A 22,715-nucleotide genomic window follows, 5' to 3' on the forward strand; every position below is an offset into this window, starting at 1 on the left:
AAAACATTACATTAAATCCTATGAATAATTTTTATTGCTGTTAGAAACTGATTCAAATTAGTTTGTTGTTTGCGGTGATCTCTTTTCATACTGTGATACATATAACTCCTCTTTGCATCTTTGCACAGAAACCTGCTAACTTTGGCTCTCTGCCCAGACACCAAGATACGAGAAGCTGCAGATACAGAAAAGTCTTGCTTAGCTAGTTACATGTGCTTTAAGCTGTATCAAAATATGAAAATATAAAAACTAACATAGAAGTAAAGAAACTTATTATAATCAAATACAAAATTAATACTTTATGCAGAATGTCATCTCCTACAAAAGTAAGAAGTTTTACTTCTTAACCACAAACTGTGGTTTAATTATTTAATGTAAAAACAACACAGATCTGTGATCATTTTGACTCCTGAACAACTCATTTGGTTACACTTTAATCACATTTTAAACAGCATTCAAAGTGTTGCACCACACCAAGTCATACTCACAGTGCAACGCCTCATTTAACAACATCAGAATAAAACAGATGATAAACAAAATATATTAAATGTCTACCTTCTCTCACCCTTTCCTTTCTCCATTTTTATACACTGCGCCTTGCATTTATTCCTTCTGTTCATCAGTCTGGCTGTCCTTCACGCTTAGAATCTCACTGAGAGAGTGATGGAGGTCATTGTCCACTTGACAACACATGTTAATCCGTATTAGGTCATGCCTGCCATCTTTCACAATGGACAGTGCAGATGCTGTGATGATGTTGTCATGGTAATGGCTACAGTAATGGGACTACATTACTGTAGTTGTAATTTATAGTAAAAGTGTTAAACAGAATTAAACAATGAATGAAAATGACACCAAGGAAGGAGTCCACATCAACAGCACCACCAAGTTTCTTTGCATAGTTGTTTCATAGTGTTAAGTCTGTCAATCTCCAACATTATAAAATGGATACACCCTTTACAGAAAACTACAACCTAACTCCATGGTTTTAATTGAAGTGTAATTAAGGTGTTTTACAGTTCAATGTTTGGCAATGGGACAAGGTTTTCTACTGTGGTTAGATTTTCATGTAAGACAGTCAAGCATTGTCTCTCACCTGAGTAACGGCATGAATGAGTCAACCTCTTCCTCCTTTGTTCTTTTTTCATTTGGCGTGTCAAACTAGTTTACACACCTACATCTGTGTCATGAAACTGAACATCATTTTCAAATGAGGTAGAAGAGTTAGACCTCATCTTTGCTTGTTTTACTTCAGTTAAGAGTTTAATCGCTTTCAAAACCGAAAGGGCATGTACAGGGGCATGTGGCAGGCAGAAACCCAGCATGTGTAGATTGTGTGTTTTTGTTTGGCTTGTATGAATAAAGTCTATATTTTGAGGCCACGTGCTTTACAAGAAGAGCCAGTCCTTTTATTCAAGAGAGATTAGTTTAAGGAGGAGACTGGGAGCAGCTAGGGTTGCCACCCTTCCCCATAATTCCGGAACACTGAGAGACAGAACAGGATTTTTAAGTTGCCTTTAAACTGAAGGAAATCAACACATGAGTGAAGCACTAAACATTTGCAAAAATGATTCTGTTGATTAATTATCTTGAGGCAGCATGACAATACAATAATAGCTTTGAACAAATTAAATAAATAAGTACCATCATCAATATGTATTTATTTTATTAATAGTTTTAAAAATATATATTTTAAAGTTTCTTTATAGTTTCTAATAGTATATCACCTTCTCCCACTCAAATTATTAATACTGACCAGCTGTTCACTATTTCTGACACCAGACAGCGTGAACACCTGATCAGTGTTATTATTTAATTGGGAGAGTCAGTGTAAATTAGGTGTAATAACTGAAATACTCATTTTACAAAATAAAAAAGTATCTTGAATAAACCTACACACATGTTTATTCAAGATGCTTTTTTATTTAGTAAGATTTGTATTATCACAATAATTCGGATAATTAAGAAGCACTATAAATTAGTGTTTAGTGCTCAATTCACGTGTTTATTTCTTTCAGTTTAAGAGCAACTTAAAAACCCTGTCCTGTCCCAAAGTGTTCCGGAATTCTGGGGTCAGGTGGCAGTCCTAGGAGCAGCAGTTTTTAATGTGTTTTTGTTTGGCTGTTTAAACCTTTTATTTGTTTTGACAGTTAATAAACTGCAGTGTTCTGCTTCTGCATCCGCTATCTCTGCCGCTGGCCATTCTTTTTTGAGACACTTTTGAGACAGCATGTTCAAAAAATGAATCTCATTTATTTAAAGTGTGCGATTATGAATTCGAGGATACCACGATAATTAGTAAGAAATAGGATGAGTAGGGTAAACAAAAGCAGGTCTTGGAAGCAAAGATTAATTTACAAGTTTAAAAAGAATGTATTTAGAATTAAAAACAAAACCAAAAAAAACATCAATTTAAAAATAACCTGTCATTGGTAAACTGAGGAATTTTACATTCTTGAAATATAGTTTCTATTATAATTTATGTTATGTCAATGGGTTCTCAAAAAATAGCATATAACAAAATGATGTTATTTGGTTGTGCTCAATATTATTAATTTAAACATACTGTAACATATAAATATATACATAACAATTATGTAATAAGTGTGGAGTAGTGGTTAGGGCATGGACTCTTGACCAGAGGGTTGTGGGTTCAATCCCCAGTGGGGGACACTGCTGTTGTACCCTTGAGCAAGGTACTTTACCTAGATTGCTCCAGTAAAAACCCAACTGTATAAATGGGCAATTGTACGTAAAAATAATGTGATAACTGTATAATGTGAAATAATGTATAATGTGATATCTTGTAACAATTGTAAATTGCCCTGGATAAGGGCATCTGCTAAGAAATGAAAGAAATGAAAAAAAAAAAGCTCAATGGCATCACTTTGCTGTGCTAGTCATTGAGCTCAAATCACCTGTGTTGTCATATTTCATTACTGCTTCTCCACCCCCTTGTTTCCTAGCCCTCTGGACCTTGTAACAGACAAGCCCAGCAATAGAAGATATTACAATTAAGATGCCAACACATATCAGGCTGAGAACCAAGGCTGTGTGACATACAAAGAACGAGAGATTAAGATCTTTCACATGGGTTCCTTGCCGCAAGGAAGGGGAGTCACACACATAGTCGTCTGGCCAGTCTTTGAGAATGCTGGACATCTTCACTAGGCTATCAGTTGTGTCTTTGGAGCTGCAGTCGCAGTGGAAGCTGTTTCTCCCAGCTGTTACGGCCTGTAGCTGTTTCAAGTCTTCAATGTCTCTTTCACTGAAGGTTGTGAGGTCATTTCCATCTATTTGTAAGATCTGTAAATTAGGCATATCATGCAAAGCAGGCAGGACGAGGAGTCCGTTGTTCGACAGGTACAGCTCTCTCAGACCCTGCGGACTGGCACTGAACAACAGAAGGTTGTTATTGCTGAGGTCCAACACTTCAACCTTACTCGGAAGGTAGTTCTGGATTTGCTGTAGCTTTGTGTCAGAAAGGTTGAAAACCCCAAACATCTGATGCCAAGAACAAGCCGACGGAGGAACTGAGAAGTTGTTGTGGCTCAAGTCAAGGTCCACAAGACTGGTCAGGTTTTCAAGACTGTGGCATACATCTTTGTAGGTCTGAAATCGATTGTGGCTAAGCTTGAGGATGGACAGCTTTTTGAAGGCATCAGGGCACTCTGTAAGGTCTATAAAGCCATCGTTCAGTTCATTTTCTGATAGGTCCAGCTCTTCAAGGCTCTTCAGATGGCGGATAAATCGACACTCAAGTTGGGAGACTTGTGACTGGACAAGCACTGCCTTTTTTATTGATGACATTACCCAGCTGTGGAGGTATGAGGAGTTGGGCAGCAAGTAAGAGGAAGGCAGAGACCCATTAACAACTGTCACAGAAGTTAAAAGGGAGGATGGAAGTAGTAGAACTATAGGCTTCTGATTGTCTTCCACAGTGGAGTTAATCAGGACTATCTCTCGGATGTTGGTGTTTGGAAGAACTGAGAGTAAAGGTGATAAAAATACATTGGAAACGGTAACATGTTTGAAAATGATCTTGTTGACAGGCAGCATATTTAGCATGCCAATCATTTGTCTAAAATCATCTTGTCTGCCAAAAGTAGAGAGAAAATCAGAGTTAGGCGAGATTCCCAAGTACCCATTCTGGATTTCAAACACCTCAGCTTGAGCACAAATTAAGAGGCCCATCAGGTCACGTATGTCTTCAGTTTGGCAAGTGCAATGGCTTCCCTCTTCATCGAACATACAGACTCCCTTAACAAAGAGAGTTCTGGAGGCATACAGGAGGAAGAGGACCAGGGTCAGATGTATGATTGGCATACTCGATATCCTGGGGATAGCAAGAGAAAAGAACATTTCTGAATCTTTAGCGTATTTATAAAGTATTTCTAAAAGAACGTTCTTATTTGCAAAGGTGTTTGGCAACAGCACATTCAGTAAGTACATCAGCTTCAGAAAATAATGCAGAAACCATGACAAAAACAAATAAAATCATACATTGTTTCATGTTTTTGGATATAGCTGTGAACACTGTGGCCTGTTGGTTAGAAACATTTTACTTTGTTGTTTGTTTGTTTGTTTTTTTATCCACTGTTGTGTTCGTACATTCATATACAATATAAAATGAATTCCCTTTGTCCAAGGTGACATTTTAAGCAATCACTTCAGAGGCACAATGCCTTATAGTCTTCAATTTCTACTTTTTTGACATGCTTGCTAATGCAGTCGTGTGTTTCAGGAGGCTGTTCTGACTGGAAGTTTTATTGAATAGTGCCAGCAAAAAGGAACCAATTCAGGTCATAAAGCACACTGTATTTATTTATTTATTTATTTATTTATTTATTTATTTACTCATTCATTCAAATTAGTCCACAGTAAATTATGAATATACCAGCTTTTATGACATAGGTAATACTTATTATACAATGGCAGTACATTATGGGCAGAATTCTCAGAAAGTCGTTATGCTGGAAGTAGCTGTAATATTTACCAATGGTTAATTTACCCCTGGTTTGGTATTCTTAGTTGGTTGTTATAGGTATTAGTAAGGTAATATCACGTCCTGTCAGATTTCACTTCCAGCTTTGAACATGGACAAACACTTTGATATGCCAATCAACATATTAAAATAACATACACGTTTTGTTTTGCAGGTTGTACAATGTCTGTCGTGGGTCTGCAGGTTTTAATGTCCATTTGCGGGTCTGACCCACGAAATGCAGGTCACTTGGGTGCTCTGAATTTATGTTTACTTCAGTTCAGCAGGAATTAAATTGAAATCATGTGGTCAATGACTATACTCAGTGGTTCCCAACTGTGGTCCTGGGGACCCCCTGTGTCTGCTGGTTTTCATTCCAACTGAGCTCTCAATTACTTAACTAGACCCTTCATTGAATTTGCTTAATTTTACCCTTTTTTATTGTTTTCAGCTCTTAAACAGTTGCAGAGTTCAAGTTACTTATAAAATGTTATAGCTAACTTAAAATATGCAACTCTTAAGAGCTGAAAACAATTAAAAAGCTAATTACACCGTGTAACAATTTTTTTTTTTTTGGTTCCTGGGTAGTAAGTGTTATTTCCTAATTGCTTATGCCTCAAAAGTATAGAAAATGGCTGTTATTCCCCACAAACTTTGCTTTTGTGACCAGGACAGTGATATTTTGAAATTTACCTATTTTCCAGAACATTCCAGATAGATTCAGTGCTGAGTAAACTTGGAGTAACTTCTAGAACTTTCTAGAACTTTCCAGTAATATAAATAGTAGTATAAATACAGGGGCCTTAAGCCCACCAGTTCAGTTTAGTTCCAGCTGCCTAAGTGGATACATATCTGCATTTTTCTGAGATGGCATCAAGAGGCTGCAAGCATCCGGCAGACGCATTTTGAGACTTCAAAATGGTAGCATTCCTGATGGGTCTCCAAGGCAGTTTTACCAAGTTTCCCTGCTATCTTTGCCTTTGGGACAGCAGGGACACTACCACAGGCGGGACTGGCCACAGCGGACCGAGTTCTCTGTGGGGAGGAACGTCAAGTGGGAGCCACTGGTGGACCCCCAGAAGGTGCTGATGCCACCACTGCACATCAAATTGGGCCTTATGAAACAATTTGTCAGAGCTCTAGATAAGGTGTCGGCAGCCTTCAAGTACCTTCAAGACTTCTTCCCTAAGCTGTCTGAGGCAAAGGTCAAAGCCGGTGTCTTCGTCGGACCACAGATAAAGAAGATCCTGGAGTGCAATGAATTCTCCAAGAAGCTCACTAGTAAGGAGAAAGCGGCTTGGAACAGCTTTGTCGCAGTGGTTCGGGGCTTCCTGGGCAATCACAAGGCCGAAAACTATGTGGAGCTGGTTGAGACTCTGGTGAAGAACTAAGGCACAATGGGCAGTAGGATGTCCCTCAAAGTCCATATCCTTGATGCTCATCTTGATAAATTCAAGGAGAACATGGGAGCGTACTCGGAGGAGCAAGGCGAGCGCTTCCACCAGGATATACTGGACTTTGAACGCCGCTACCAAGGACAGTATAACGAGAACATGATGGGAGACTACATTTGGGGGCTGATTCGTGAAAGTGATTTATAGTATAATCGTAAATCTCGAAAAACTACTCACTTCTAAATCTTTTGTGGTAATTTTTGTATTACTTTAGTATAAATACATGTTAATTTGGATTTATATGTTGTTTTTTTCTGACTTTATGTGAACAAAAAGACACAAATTCGCCCGTTTTCTCATTGGAAATAGGTACATTTCAAAATATCACTGTCCTGGTCACAAAAGCAAAGTTTGTGGGGAATAATAGCCATTTTCTATACTTTTGAGGCATAAGCAATTAGGAAATAACACTTACTACCCAGGAACAAAAATTGTGTTACATAGTGTTATTAACCATGTATTAACCATGATTTTCATAATGCTTGCACATATATTACTAATTATTTCCTACTCTTGCCTGTGTTACCACTACACTGCTTTACTACAGTGAATAAAGGTGGCAGTCCCTGATACCACCATATTTAAATAAAACAAATGAGAAGCACTGGACTTAAACAGCACCGAACCTTATGCATTCAATTGACAATGATCAACTAAGGAATTATTCACATTAAATTGATTCTAATAATCATCTGTTAGTTACAGAAGGAAATATTCTTGGTTATCTTAAATAATAATAATAATAATAATAATAATAATAATAATAATAATAATAATAATAATAATTGTGCACTTAAAAAAAGAATAAACTGAACTACATTCTGTTTCAGAAATAATAACATAATTAAACGCAATGCTCTCACTGGCACGCATCATGTACAGAGCTGTAAAACAGTCTGTCTGTTGAATACTGAAAAGGTCGCTTTGTGTATAATAGGGTTGCGTGTTGCTATTCTTGCTGCGAGGACGAAGCTCTAAAGTTTACTTACAGAGAGGAGGCGTCTCGTCACCAGCTGTTGTAGGAGTGAAGTTGAACGGAAATCACTTGTTTAATGCTTAGCCAAACACTCGGTTCTGCCTCTGCTTCCTGTACAGTTTTGTTTGGGCCGTTTACCAGTATTTCGAAATCTTGTACAATGTCATTTCAATCATTATGTCAGCAAATATGACGTAAATATGCATTCCATGTTCATGGAACATTTTAAAACTATGCAAAATACTGTTCAATAAAGGAGTTACATTTGGTATTTTAAAAATATATATAATTTAGATTTGAGTGTCTTTTGGTACAAACATAGACATTCATTATTCTGATTTGATGGTTAAAGTGTTACATATACAATGCAAGAGTGTAGCATTATACATGTTATCTTAGATCTAAAGAGTGATGCTGTTATCATAGTTAAAAAGGTATACTATCAGTATGTTATTCCCGTCATTGTAACTTAAGCGTCCCTTGAACTGTTCCTCATTATTATTTTGTTTTTCTCAGCAGACGCCCTTATCCAGTGCGATTTATAACTGTTACAGGATATCACATTATTTTTACATACAATTATTTTTTTTATTTTTTTTACACATTATCTTTACATACAATTACCCATTTATATATATTTCCCCCTGGAGCAATCTAGGTAAAGTACCTTGCTCAAGGGTACAGCAGCAGTGTCCCCCACATGGGATTGAACCCACGATCCTCCGGTCAAGAGTCCAGAACCCTAACCACTATTCCACACTGCTGCCCTAATTGAAGGATGAGCGCCCCCCACGGAACTTTACATCCGTTACAGGGGGTCCCGAACAGTTATTTGCGGTTAGAGGTTTGGGTGTCTTGGGATCCTAACTTTCTCAACACCTTTAAACAAACCATTAAAAAAACAACCAAACAAGACGTCAATTCTGTGTTAAATTTACACTATAGTTGCATAATACAAAGAACCCGTTTTTTTGTTTTTTGTTGTTTTAAACTTGGTTTATTGACTTTAATTTTGTTTTAATACACAAGTGGCCTGACCAAATATGTCAGTTAAATCTCCTTTTATTCAATCCGGCAGACAAAATGACCCCCAACAACAGAATCTCTGAGACGAAAGACCTGTATGAGCAAATTCAGCAGAGTTTGTGTTAAACATGTTAAGACCTGAATCATGTTTGTCTATATGCCATCTGGTGGTTATCTGATATTATTGCACATACAGAAAGCTAAACTATAGATCACCTCGTTATAGGTCTTGGAGGCGTGTTACAATCATCCAGGTGTATGCTAAATTCAAATCCTATGGGGGCGCGGACTGTGTCCTGGGCGGGGCGTTAGGTTCAGGGTTTTTTGTTTTAATTTTTTTTTATGTAATTTTATTTTAATTTTTTATTTTTTTTTAATTACAGTACACATCTTAACCTAGCATATACCGTATAACGGCGGATACTTTATCTGGGTTTTATTGGCTATTTTGATTGGATCGGCAATAATGCTTCCACCAATCAGAGGGTTGCATTCAGTAGTCGTATCGATCCCGCTCTCTGTCACACATCATTTTGCAGCATCTTCGTGATGTCAGTTGTTAATCAGCACAATAAAAAGTTACTGCACCTGCTCTGAAACAGTTTGTCATTTTTCGATCACATCTAGTGAATTTTATCCAAATATAAGTGATAAGTTTCTTTTGATGCTCAGTAACGATTTACTGTAAATGAGACTTGTTTAGTAGACATCATTAAGTAAACATTTATCTAAACTCAGACTGATTTTCTTATTAAACGAATCTTTTAATTCTGAAAGAAATCTGGAAACAAGAGGAACTTGTTGATGAAGCTGTGTTTGAGGGCTGCTGTAGAACTCCTACGAGTAACTAAGCTGTACCTTTGGTTAACGGACAGGTTGCTTTTTCTTACTAAACCCACTTTGCATACTTTAGGAGCAAAAGCCTAGTACAGCTGACGTGGCCATAATTAAATATTAAAAACCATTAAAGGAACAGCAGGGAGTGTTATCTAACCGCTGAAAGAGAAAGGCATGCTTTTTTAAAAATGCATTCTGTTTCTGTTTCAGGCTTTTCAGTGGCAGGGTTTCCACGAGGTTTAGAAACTCCAAATTCTCTCTCCGTTGTCGTGAGAATTGGAAGCAGAATTTATCTCCTACAAGAAAACTACACGGAAACCCAAATTACCCTAAAGGTCTACCAACATAGCGTGAGAAAAATGTGATACTTTTAATGGAAACCACGCGAGTGATAACACTATTACATTCTGTTCTCAAAATGACTAGAATATTAAAAAGCCATCCAATAGAAAAAATATTGTTAACAGCAATGACATGTAAACCATGTATACAATTGCTCGATGACACTCGAGAGGCGAGGTCGCAAATTAAAAAGTCTCTTCTTTTAGACTTGACCGCAAAATATTATGTATCAGATTATTCTTACATTTTGTTTTAAAAACGTTTCATTATTTATTAAAACAAGAAACAAACACAACGCGTTTCGAAACATAGGCCTACTCATCAAAGCGTTTCCCGCAAATTCGCAGTTCCCGGCACTTTTTTCTAAATGGAATAGAAACGAAAGTTGAAATGCAATAAGTGACATCGCATATGGTTTATTTTATAGATGCTGTGTATGAGCAAATCGTTCTTGATACATTTTACGTCTTAATGTGGACGTTTGCAGCCTTCAGAAAAATGCTAACACCGGATGTGCGAAACACGCTTGATGAATATAGGCCATAGTGTGTCTTCACTGGTATTTATGTAATTGTGATTTAAATTCTGAGCTTACAAGGAAATTGTATACTGAAAAAAACTACTGTTTTTCTGTAAACACAGCACATTATCAAATACAGGCAATCTGTCTGCAGTTTCAGACTAGCTGTATTTTTAATGAGATTGTCAGGCTGTTGTAAATATTACAAACATGCACTAGGGGGAGCCATATCTTCGTTGGTAAACTATAATTCAAACAAATCCTTTATTGTTTTAACCCCATATGGATTTATAGTTTTACTTAAAATCTTTTAAACTATTGAATTAATATTATGTCGCTGATGTCATAATAGTAATTCAATAGTTTAAAAGGTTTTAAGTTAAAAAAAAAAAAGTTTAAAAAAAACAGAATCCCTGATCTGATTTGAGTTTGTTGTCGTATTCTGTTTTCTTCAGTGTATTACCTTACATGTGGAACCTTTCTGATAGTGTGTGCTCCGGTAATAGCACACCGGCTCACTTAAAACTGCTGGAACTAAATTGGGCTCAACCGACCCCCCAGCCACACATTATAAGACTGCCGTATCATTGAAACAGGGTAAAGAAACTGATCGGAATCATTCATGTGTTCTGCACGTACAGTAGATGCGGCTAGACCAGGTTACATATTTACCTTCTCACCTCATAAACCGGATTTGCTGCTGACTGACACCTGTTGTTGTTAAGTCGGCATTGAGCCGACTGGATGGTATTGTTTATGATGGAAGCTAAGCTCAGGTCACCATTGGAAAGCAGAACTTATTCACAATTATTATTTATTACCTGGTTAAATAAGGGAGTTGATTGATTGATTGGTACTATTTAAACAATGAATAAAGTGTTTTCACTAAAAACAACTTGGAGAAATACTTCAGTTGTAAAGCCATGACATAGGAAAGGTGGAAGACCTTTTGAGTATCATTTGTCAAGACTGTTTTAAGATAACTTCTTTGAATATTTGGAACATCTTTATATACTGTACCTGGTCTTTATAAATTGCTACTGTTGCAACCGGCCAACAAGATGAAACACAGCTTTTGAATTAAGAGCAAACAACACAAAGAAACTGAAATTAAACAAAGCAAACAGGTCAAGTTTGTTTTTCAGATTATCTTATAAATTAGGCCACATTTGACCTCAGTTGACTGTTGTCAGACTGGATATGTAAAGGGTTACAGTAACACTGTATTTCAGAGCTCCAGCCTCCCATCGCTGGCCTGTTCATGTCCTCTGTTACTGTGTGCGGGAGGAAGCTTTCCTTGTTTGCCTACCAGGTGCGGCCTGGACTCTTTGGGACTTTCCAATAGGGCTGCTTCCACATGCCAAAAACAATGAAGTAGAGAGAGCCAGAGCTCTATAGTGCAGTGCCTGTGAGGGAGACATGGAAAATACCAGAAGTGACAAAAAAAAAGTGAATTCACAGAACCCTTCTATACGAGTGAGCACTGCCTACCTGGAATCATGCTATTCTCATACAGAAAATGCAAGAGGAACTCTCAACATGAATAGATGTAGGGAGCACGTATATAAGAGCATTAGACGAAAAAGTCAAGAACAGAAACAGAAAATTCATGTTCATATTTTTAACTGTTGACATGCTTAAGAACTCCTAGTGAGGAAGTGTGAAATTCTGTTTCTTTACATTCTCAGCAAATTATAACATCCCTCAGAACCGCATTGAGGCAAACTACTTCCTTGTTCCATGGTGCTATTCAATAAAACATATGTTCTGAACAAACCACTATGTTAACAAAAACAGCAAACGCTAGCACTAACATTAATTAACCCTTAATTTAAAAATGTTTTTAGAGGGAAATAATGTGGGTGATGTTTGCATTACTAAATAATACACTTTGAAAGACTGCCAGTTATGGGAAGATTTGTTTTTGTTTATTTACTCAGTTTCTAATTTACTTGTGTCTCTTTTTAATTTGGGTGTAGTATTTTTTTAGTCTCAGTTAATAAAACCTAGCAGCTGCCTATTGTAGAAATCTAGTGCAAGCTGCTCCTGAGCTGAGGCACCCTGCTCTGTTTCCAACACGTCAAGCAAGTTCAGGTTTCAAACCTCACACCATTTTGTGTTCTGCTTGTCACCGAGCCTGGTCATTTCCATTGACCTCAGATGCATCAGAAAATTATTTTCGCTGTGAATCAAATATGTAAAGCCGCTAAGAAAATACTGCTAAAAACATCAGATTTGCAGGATCAAGACCTCCTCGGAAGGAAGTGAGAGTAGTGGGTTTAAAAGAGCACAACAGAACACAGTGTTTTTTGTTTTTCTCAGAAAACAAGAACAACACACCTGTACTCTGCTTGAACTACATTCTGAGTTTTAAAAGTCCGGTTGGTAGAAAATGATAATGAAGTTCCGTTCCGTCTCTCCTACCTAGTTGCCCAGCACAACTACATACAGTAGCTGTTACAGAAAACTCACAGATGTTGAACATAAATAATGCCTTGGTGTGTCCTTTGCAATCAAAGACAGCAGCCAGACAACCGTCTTATTAATCCCCTTGTCTGCCAGATCCCTCCATGAGAATGTGGACGTTTATGCAGTAATAGAACCACCTGTATAAAACAGGGTTCAGCTTATAAAGCTGAGCAGTGCAGGAAGCAAGCAGTTCAAATCTATCTTCTACTGGTGTGTTCCATGATATCGTTTTGTCAGCTTTTAATGTGTACTAGTCTTGTTTGTTTACAAACTTTTATTTTTTTCTTTCTGAATGAAAGTGCACAGACCCCTGCTTGAACTGTAAACCTATGTTTGTTTTCCATGTATTCCAGTTTTCCATGTATGAAGGAGTCAGCTGCCCAGGTCTGGGCATTAGTTGGCCAGTTTGAACTTAGACAGATGCGATGATGTTTTTCAATTGTGTTGACATGTTTTGTGAGAAGTAATGGATTCCCCACACACTGTCGAAATTCCAAAGCTGAGTCATAAAAGGTTGAGTCGTAGGGCTGAAATAAATGATGTGCATTAAGTGGGCCGAGCATTAAAATGCGATGTAAACCAAAATCTCCCAAGAGACTATAGGGTTAGTGTTGATGAGGAGAGGGAAAGAGAAGAACGTGAGAGAACAGGCGAGCTGTGGTGTGAAAGGAGGCCCACATGTAACCACTCAATTAGTAAAACCCATTAGTAAAAGTGGAAATTAGGTAGAGCCATAGCTCAGCTGGTTTTGGTCTCTGAAGAAGGTTGTACAGATATGAAGAACCCTCTTATTCCAAGTAAATAAAGAAATAGGTCTTATCAAAACTTCACGGGGTTCAGTGGTTGATTTATAATGTATTTATTGATTTCAAATTGAGAAACCTTATCCACACTAATAAAAAAATGTGTGATCAACACGATTTTCATAATATGATTATCACAGAATATTTGTGTGAAGGACCACAGGCCAATAGCATCATCAATGTGTTAGAACAACCTCCTTTTATTTCAGCCCAGAGCAAATACAATCATTTCAAACAATTCCAGTGCTACATTTCTCATTGCACCATTCTTAATCCATCTAGCTTCTTCCAGGAAAAGTATATTAGATACATAGAAAAAAAACAAACATACAATATATAATTAAAAACGATAGAAAACTTAACTTATTTATTAGGAGGAAGCATAACAGTAATACTTGAACTTCAAGCATGGCTTAATCCATTTGAACTGTTTTAAAAAAGCTAACTGCAGTGAACATTTGTAAATGTTGTACATTTTGTAAAATGTTTAAACTTGCCACACTTTTATTTCAGGGGAACAGGATTCAGATATAAAGCATTCATTGTAGGACACACTATGCACATTTATGTACACACTTGCTAATGCTTTCTGATCAAGCTCCTCAATCGCACACCATATTTCCACTGAAATTTATCTCAGTACATAGCAGAAAGAGTTTACTGGAATTATGTATTTATAAAGATAGCGGAAGTACCAGAGAGTTTTTGGTCATGCAAACCGCATGTATGGCAAGATTCTATATTGCCTAATATGTAAAATGAACAATCCATCACTGCCGTAAAGTAAAGTGTAACATTAAAAACAGAAAATATTTCAAAATAAAAGTATTACTTATCATCTAAATATGCATAAGGTGACCCAACAGGAATGACTTTCCAATTTTGTGGACTGAAGTTCTAGTTCAAATTCCTCAGTTTTCACATCTTTAAAGAACTACATGGTCCTTGTTAAAACAGCTCCTCTCAACAGGGGCCAGATTGCACTGATACTTACAATTTGTAAATATTTAAAGCTTCACATTTGTATCACCTGGGTTATGGTGTATGGTAAATGAGTCAAACACTTTTTCATCAGAACTTTAATTCAATCTTTATTGAGCTGTTACATGGATTTCTAATTTTGAAAAGTCCATCTTGGGTCAGCCACTCCAATAGGGGTCCCTATAATAGCAACTACTACGACTACTGATTGCAATAAAAGAGTTAATTTCTTAAAAACTTAAACTTAATAAAAAGTTAACGGTTAACTTAAAAGAGTTTCCTTTTTTGGTCAGCAATCAACTTCAAAAGCTGTTTATCAAGCTGTGGTTAGCGGGTTTTAATGATTACATCAGCTTGGGAGCGGCTGCTCCCGGCCTCCTGCAGGCTCCGTCTAGTTATCTAGGAAAGAAAAGTACAGTTCATTAAATTATGTAAAAACATACGGAAAATGCATCCTGATTTGAATGTGTACTATTCACATTACAATCCTACTGTCACCAACACCCTTCTGCTTCCACCTACAGATTGTTGTCTGCTCTTAACGAAAGCTAATTGAAAGTAGGAAGCTAACAAGGCACGTACAAGTAGTATCAGCATCCCTGTCAGGAGTCCGCTATCACAATACACAAGTTGTCATCTATGGTTCTCTCTATTTTCACACAAGGGAGATTGTAAAGCAAGCAGTCCAGTTCAGAGAGCTGGAAAGACTGAAAGACTCATGGCAGGATGGTCTTATTAGGTGTGCTGCAGTTCACATGCTTGGGTATAGGAGGCGCAACCAGTGGCCTTTTCCTGACTCTTAATTCTTTATCACTCTTTCCCTCAATCTACTCATTCGTTTCACATTATTAGCTGTCTGTCTGTCTAGATTCTTGTTATCCTTACCCTTATCGATCATCTTCATTGCAGGAAAGCTGGGCATCGCCAACCTGCGCAGGCCTTCAAATTACAAATACACGTGTTACGAAAAGCCAGCAGACTGCAAGCAGTGACTGTTTTAATCCATTAAGTAAGACAGGATAACATTTTAGCTCACATCATGGCATCAGAAGAAATACCTGAATTCTAGGCTGCTTCTGAAGACCATGTATTAAAAATGTAAAGGCTGCACAATGAAACATGAAAAGGTAGGGAAATGTACTTTTAAGACACAAGGACTGCACCTTCTCTGATAGGGAAGAGGGGCCTTATTCTGTGTAAGCATTAGTCATGCACTTAATATAGGGGATTTACTTTCCGTATACCCAGTTCCTCATCTGCTTAGGTGTCATTTGCAGCTGAGTGATTCCCCCAGTCATTCTGTCATTGGATTTGAATAATTGCAAGACAGATTCATTCTGTTTTACACTTTAAACACTCACTGGTATGCACACGCTAGTATTTCGACATGTCTCTGTAAGTTTATTTCCAGGAACTAACCAAAGTTGCAGTCCAGACCACTGCGGGTTCTGGTTCCGGCCAGCTCGTCTCCATTCTTGTCCACACACCAGCAGTATCCGGTGCTGGACCAGCACTGCTTGGGCAGGTAGTTGCCCTCCTCATCACACTGCGGACGGTAAACACCGGGATGAACAGAGGGGGATGAGGCTTCCAGCTGACACTTGGACTGCACGCCAGACTCTGAAACACACATGAAGAACTAGCAATTACTGCCCTGCCTGGAAGGCTGTTTTCTGAACCCTTTGGAGGTACTCACTTATGGTATATTGAACATAATACAATCTGGATCTGTTTTATTTTCTCTGTACAAGATTGTGTTAAGGCATTAACACGTTCCTACATAAAAAATAATATTGTAATTTAAGATATTTGTTCTTGCGATATTTTTTGTTTCTGAGAAAAAGTGACTGCTGTAAATATAAAATTAGAGCTATCACTGTCATATTATCTTGTAAAATAGATCACTGACCTATATGCATTCAAATTAGAGTGTGCCGTCTCATTTTCATTTGTAACGCTCTAATGTGTACTGCATGTATGAGCATCTATACTATCTGAAAAGATACTAACTAATATGCAATTCAAGATTTGTACCTTCCATAGGGGTGGTGGTCTGCACTGGAGCTATGGTGGGCTGAGCTGGTTTCTTTTGGGCCATCTGAAAGATCAGCCAATGACGGAGCCAGGACTCAAAACCCTGCAGGAAGAGAAAGAGTTCAGATAGTTCTTACAACACCACACCTCCCCGAAACAAACAACTGCTCTTCCACTGGTTACCTGCATTAATGTTCATATCTCAACCATGCTGTCTGTTGGAATCAGCGTCATTCACTACTGCTGGGACTGCCTGGTTGGGGGTGAGTGGTAAGGTACTGTGGGCTATGAAAGACATAACTGGCCTTTCATGTCCCAATCACAAGGAGACTCCCCATGTGAGTATAATATAGGCAAAGCATACCTTACACAGGAACCCAATGGAACTTAGGAATGAAGTGTTACGTGATGTGTAAAAAAAAAAAAAACTACCCAGAAATGAATTCCAAAGTATCGGGCTTTGCTTCCTTCCTGAGTACTGATCCGGTGTCAATAAAAGGCACGTGTCTCACCTTCCAATCGGAGCTATTCATCTGTTCCTTCAGGCTTTTCAGGTTGTCCAGCAGAGTCTCGTTGAACTGGGGCAGGGTCTGGTCAGGGTCCTCCTGCTGCAGAGAACAATGAAACAGAGGACCAAGCCAACGATCACACAACTGTAGGAAACTGGAAGCTCACCGTTTTCACTGCAAGACTATTTTGGACAAAGCGACACGTGCTGTTTCATGTTTTATGATGTGGTTTCATTTTCTCAAGAGTAGAAGAAACACATTAGTCAAGGGTGCTCCCATAGTAACAAGAGTTAGCTATCATTTAGTTGACAAATGTCATGTTCCCATGGTTACTAGATTCTTTGAAACACATTTATTTGGTTCCGGATCCATATCTTGTACTTTTTGGATGTTAAACCCAAATGGTTTTGGATAAGTAGACGAAAGAGGATAGATTAGAAAGGGGAAGGCCAAATTGAAGACAAGAAACTGAAAAGAAAGATAACGAATCCCTGAGTGGCGTGGGGTATCGTGTGAAATGTCTGTTTTCTTTACCTGCAGCAGGCCCTTGACTTGCTTCTCCAGGCTCACTGTGGCTGTGTCCTCAAGGGGCTGGGAACAGAGGAAAGGAGGGATGTTAAAAGTCACAAAGTTAAAGCTGTTTTGCTAACATTTTAGGTAGCATTTAACAATGATATGATATGATATGAATAAACTTTTAATTTAATTAAGTGTGGAATATATTATCAGTTGAGGATTTTCCCATTGCAAATACTATAAATGAAAACAATATGCAATTAAATAAAATTAAAAAAAATCAATTCCTGTCACTTAATCAAGAGAAAATCCAATTCACAGCACTAATTCATATTGGCTTTCAAAGGCCACAAGGCTATTGCCATGGAAATGTGCTCATGCTGAAAATGGGGCTGTGTTCTCACCGTCATGGGGATCTTCTTGGGCTTCTCATCAGCAGAGTCGCTGACCAGCATGGGCATGTTGAACATGGGCATACGCAGCTTCTTGGGAGGAGACAGGGCTGAGCAGCAAAGAGAACAATAGTGCTTGGTTGGTGGTGTTTTGGACATTTTGAACAAACCCCGTGGTGATGTATTTTTGCTGCAGTTTCGTCTATGGGATTCCCCTTATCACACAACAACATTTTTTTTATAGTAATAATATTAAACTAGCCATCCCTGAAAGTACATTCTATCTAAGGCTATTTTGTCTTGTATATATATATTTCTATTACACATACAGAATGTCAGTTTTTCCTAGTTTTCAAATAAAGTGTGACTTATCAAGTACCTTACTGTACTGCACTGCTGGCATTAAATACTGTAATGGCTGTAAAAAGGAAACCACCTAAGTCTTGTTATTACAATATTGCTTCCTTTTTATCCTAAAAGTAGGTGTATAACACAGCTGTTTAATGCAGAAATATTGGTGCCATGAATATGTGTCAAGCTCTCAGAAGTGTGTGTGTGCGTGCATGTGCGTGCGTGTGTGTGTGTGTGTGTGTGTGTGTGTGTGTGTGTGTGTGCTATAGAGCTATAAAAATGTAAACACTGAGGAACAGTGAGCACAGAAATGATGGTTTGTACTTTTGCATTTTGCTTTTACCTAAAAAATAATTAATTTAAAGAATAACTAAAAGTTTGCCCTCTACTCTTCCCCAATGTGGAGTTTGTGGGGGTGGAGTTAGGAATCATAAGTTCTAATATAATGGGAGTCAATTCAGTAGCCTCCCTGAGATGGTAAAGTGCCCATGTGTGTGGGATTGTGTGGGACTGGGCACTGAGATGGTAAAGTGCCCGTGTGTGTGGGACTGGGCACTGAGATGGTAAAGTGCCCATGTGTGTGGGACTGGGCACTGAGATGGTAAAGTGCCCGTGTGTGTGGGACTGTGTGGGACTGGGCACTGAGATGGTAAAGTGCCCGTGTGTGTGGGACTGGGCACTGAGATGGTAAAGTGCCCATGTGTGTGTGACTGGGCACTGAGATGGTAAAGTGCCCATGTGTGTGGGACTGTGTGGGACTGGGCACTGAGATGGTAAATTGCCTATGTGTGTGTGACTGGGCACTGAGATGGTAAAGTGCCCATGTGTGTGTGACTGGGCACTGAGATGGTAAAGTGTCCATGTGTGTGGGACTGGGCACTGAGATGGTAAAGTGTCCATGTGTGTGGGACTGGGCACTGAGATGGTAAAGTGCCCATGTGTGTGGGACTGGGCACTGAGATGGTAAAGTGCCCGTGTGTGTGGGACTGTGTGGGACTGGGCACTGAGATGGTAAAGTGCCCATGTGTGTGTGACTGGGCACTGAGATGGTAAAGTGCCCGTGTGTGTGTGACTGGGCACTGAGATGGTAAAGTGCCTGTGTGTGTGGGACTGGGCACAGAGATGGTAAAGTGCCCATGTGTGTGTGACTGGGCACTGAGATGGTAAAGTGCCCATGTGTGTGTGACTGTGTGGGACTGGGCACTGAGATGGTAAAGTGTCCATGTATGTGGGACTGGGCACTGAGATGGTAAAGTGCCCATGTGTGTGTGACTGGGCACTGAGATGGTAAAGTGCCCATGTGTGTGTGACTGGGCACTGAGATGGTAAAGTGCCCATGTGTGTGTGACTGTGTGGGACTGGGCACTGAGATGGTAAAGTGTCCATGTATGTGGGACTGGGCACTGAGATGGTAAAGTGCCTGTGTGTGTGGGACTGGGCACAGAGATGGTAAAGTGCCCATGTGTGTGTGACTGGGCACTGAGATGGTAAAGTGCCCATGTGTGTGTGACTGGGCACTGAGATGGTAAAGTGCCCATGTGTGTGTGACTGTGTGGGACTGGGCACTGAGATGGTAAAGTGTCCATGTATGTGGGACTGGGCACTGAGATGGTAAAGTGCCTGTGTGTGTGGGACTGGGCACAGAGATGGTAAAGTGCCCATGTGTGTGTGACTGGGCACTGAGATGGTAAAGTGCCCATGTGTGTGTGACTGGGCACTGAGATGGTAAAGTGCCCATGTGTGTGTGACTGTGTGGGACTGGGCACTGAGATGGTAAAGTGTCCATGTATGTGGGACTGGGCACTGAGATGGTAAAGTGCCTGTGTGTGTGGGACTGGGCACAGAGATGGTAAAGTGCCCATGTGTGTGTGACTGGGCACTGAGATGGTAAAGTGCCCATGTGTGTGTGACTGTGTGGGACTGGGCACTGAGATGGTAAAGTGTCCATGTATGTGGGACTGGGCACTGAGATGGTAAAGTGCCTGTGTGTGTGGGACTGGGCACAGAGATGGTAAAGTGCCCATGTGTGTGCGTCTGTGTGGGACTGGGCACTCACGAGCATGCTGCTGGTTGTTGAGCTGTTTCTTCAGTATGTCTGTGTGTTCCTGCAGGGAGGAGATCTGTCCCTTCTGCGCCATCACAAAGTAAACAGTGATCGCCTGGCCAGCAATCAGAAGCAGCCCCAGTAAGGTGAATCCACCGATCTTCCAGCCACGATTGGAGGAGTCTCTGCCAGCGACAGACAGGAAGAAACAACCGTTCAGCAGAAGCTTATATAAAAAAACCTAACTATGTAGAAGTATCATCTGTCTACTATGACCATTCTCACAAATTCTCACGTACTGCTACATATATAAAGATAGTATATATCTTAATTAACTATGAATTATAAAAAAAAAACATATATGCGTATGTCACCTGTTGCCAGGCAGATGTTTTTCTGAAGCGTTATGAATCCTTCAGATTGTTATTAATGACAGAAGTGAAAGTAGACAAGAAGGAACTAAAACAAGGAACAGAATACCCCCCCAAACCAGACTTTGGGTCAGGCTAAGATAAATAGGAGGGGGGGGGGGTTGTTTTTTTGTTTGTTTGTTTTTTTAACGAGATTAATTCTCTTCTTCTGCCAATCTCACACCATGTGGTAACCCAACTAACTTTAGTTTAAATTAATTGACACAGTATTTTAATAATGCTATTGTTTGAAGCTGAATTTTTATTCCAAATCAACCTGACATGAATCGTTTCAAAGTGCACCAAATATTAATCCAACATGCAAGAACCCCAAACTGAGCTTTTATTCCAAATCAACCCGACATGAAAGGTTAGACATGAAAAGTTCATGAGATCAAGTTTTTGTTGTTGTTGTTGTTTTTGGTTTTTTGAGTGCTTTTTGACAACGTATGTTCACGACAGAGATATGCCTGTCAATAACGATATCTCTAAAAAAAAATTAATAAATAAATAAATAAAATGTAAATATGCGCTACATTATTATGCAGAAACATTTATGCACTCCGGAAATTTCGCTATTACTGTTGTTTAATTGTACCCCACAATCCTTGTATAGTAAACAAAAAAATGTTTCTAAAAAATCAAACTTGCCAGAAAGAAAAAGCTGCATTTTCATCATAAAAACGTGTCCCTGATACAGTTATATTAGAATTGTTCCTTTAAATAAATGCAGTAACTTAAATATATTGCGCTTTCATAACATACTTATTGTTAAGTTAAAAACAAAAACAGAATAACATTAAAACCAGCAGTCACCTTAGAACCTGTATCAAGAGCGTCAATATATTATGGAAAGTCCACAATCATTCCTACCTAGCAACAACTGCCGTCACACACGTACGGTCATTCCATTTGTCGACACAAACACATAAATTAATTGTAAGAAAGAACAAACATTTTCATAAATAAATAAATAAATAAATAAATAAATAAATAAATAAATAAACAAATAAATAAATAAATAAATAGTACTGGATAATAGTATAAGGCTCATATTATTCATATTATTATTCATATTATTATTATTATTATTATTCATATTATTATTATTATTATTATTATTATTATTATTATTATTATTATTATTATTATTAGCAGCAGCAGTAGTATTAGTAAAGACATTTTGCATACTTTTTTTATTTCATATACTTTAACCTGTTTCTGCTACGTATGAGCAAAGATAACATGAAAATATATACAAATGTGCAATGCATCAACTTGCATGAGCGTGGCGTCAACGTATTGTTCTTTTTTTAAATTGGTATTATTGTCGTATTTATTTGTTTTTACCTTTCACTCCTAATCAGAACGGTGTGCTCTCCCGGTGGGGTAGCTTCGTTCTCCATTAGCTGTTCTTGCGACATTGTCGACTTTGCTATTGATGCTCTTCACTTCTTAAAAAGCTGTCGGTACCAAGGCTGTCTGGAGTATAATGAACTAGACAACCAGCCTGTGCCTTCACTTAAAAGTCACCAGAAAAAGGAAGAACACGCCTTTCTACTCTGCGATAAGAAGTGAAAGCATAATCTAATTTGGAAACCCCCAAATACATAGCTGTGAAGGAGGGGTACCAATCTTTTATTTCACTGTTATTTATATATTGCTATTGGCTGCTACAGAGAAGCATCATCTGTTACCAGAGGGAGACTGTACCTGAAGGCTATCCTGTAGGAGATCGAATTGAATTGGGATGCAATAAACTGACTTTTGAATTAGGTAGGTTCTGTACAGCGCACATAGATACAGGAGTGAGACAACAAATTGCTAACAACTACAATATGCAGCTCAAACTTTTATGTTCGTGCATTGAAATGTATTCTGTATTATAAGAAAGCTGCATCTCTCAACTGTTGTCAGCTTCAGTCATGATGGGCAAGACAGGAGATTAGACAAACTTTGCCAGAGGACTGACAGTTGGCTCTTGGATGGCAGGTGCTTCCCAAAAAAGCGATGCCATTATCTGAGAGATAATACGGCAGGTATTCTATGAGACATTTAGCGGCAGTT

General features: G+C 38.6%; 2 protein-coding genes across 2 annotated transcripts; both read right to left on the reverse strand.

Annotated features, from left to right (window-relative positions):
- Window positions 1-1,837: 1,837 nt before the first annotated feature.
- On the reverse strand, window positions 1,838-7,496 carry LOC131699621 (toll-like receptor 2). Its single transcript, XM_058996749.1, has 2 exons — window positions 7,428-7,496; window positions 1,838-4,336 (listed from the first exon to the last, which is right to left on the reverse strand). The coding sequence occupies exon 2, from the start codon at window positions 4,324-4,326 to the stop codon at window positions 2,884-2,886; it is 1,443 nt and encodes a 480-aa protein (XP_058852732.1). The 5' UTR covers window positions 4,327-4,336; window positions 7,428-7,496; the 3' UTR covers window positions 1,838-2,883.
- A 6,095-nt stretch (window positions 7,497-13,591) lies between these two features.
- Window positions 13,592-22,225, reverse strand: LOC117413310 (HLA class II histocompatibility antigen gamma chain-like). Its single transcript, XM_034022298.3, has 9 exons — window positions 21,999-22,225; window positions 20,251-20,423; window positions 17,856-17,953; window positions 17,470-17,526; window positions 16,939-17,034; window positions 16,427-16,529; window positions 15,812-16,012; window positions 15,278-15,331; window positions 13,592-14,791 (listed from the first exon to the last, which is right to left on the reverse strand). The coding sequence occupies exons 1-9, from the start codon at window positions 22,070-22,072 to the stop codon at window positions 14,784-14,786; spliced, it is 864 nt and encodes a 287-aa protein (XP_033878189.3). The 5' UTR covers window positions 22,073-22,225; the 3' UTR covers window positions 13,592-14,783.
- Window positions 22,226-22,715: the final 490 nt, after the last annotated feature.

This window comes from Acipenser ruthenus, chromosome 23, assembly GCF_902713425.1.
Source record: "Acipenser ruthenus chromosome 23, fAciRut3.2 maternal haplotype, whole genome shotgun sequence".
NCBI lineage: Eukaryota > Metazoa > Chordata > Actinopteri > Acipenseriformes > Acipenseridae > Acipenser > Acipenser ruthenus.

What these genes read in the sequence shown, in the direction of transcription:
- LOC117413310 (XM_034022298.3), bottom strand. Translation starts at nt 22,072, where the DNA reads ATGTCGCAAGAACAGCTAATGGAGAACGAAGCTACCCCACCGGGAGAG. An exon ending in CCAAGAAGATCCCCATGACG is followed by an intron (nt 17,527 to 17,855) that starts GTGAGAACACAG and finishes CTCTGTTCCCAG; the next exon opens with CCCCTTGAGGACACAGCCAC. An exon ending in TGGTCTGGACTGCAACTTTG is followed by an intron (nt 15,332 to 15,811) that starts GTTAGTTCCTGG and finishes TGTAATTTGAAG; the next exon opens with GCCTGCGCAGGTTGGCGATG.
- LOC131699621 (XM_058996749.1), bottom strand. Translation starts at nt 4,326, where the DNA reads ATGCCAATCATACATCTGACCCTGGTCCTCTTCCTCCTGTATGCCTCC.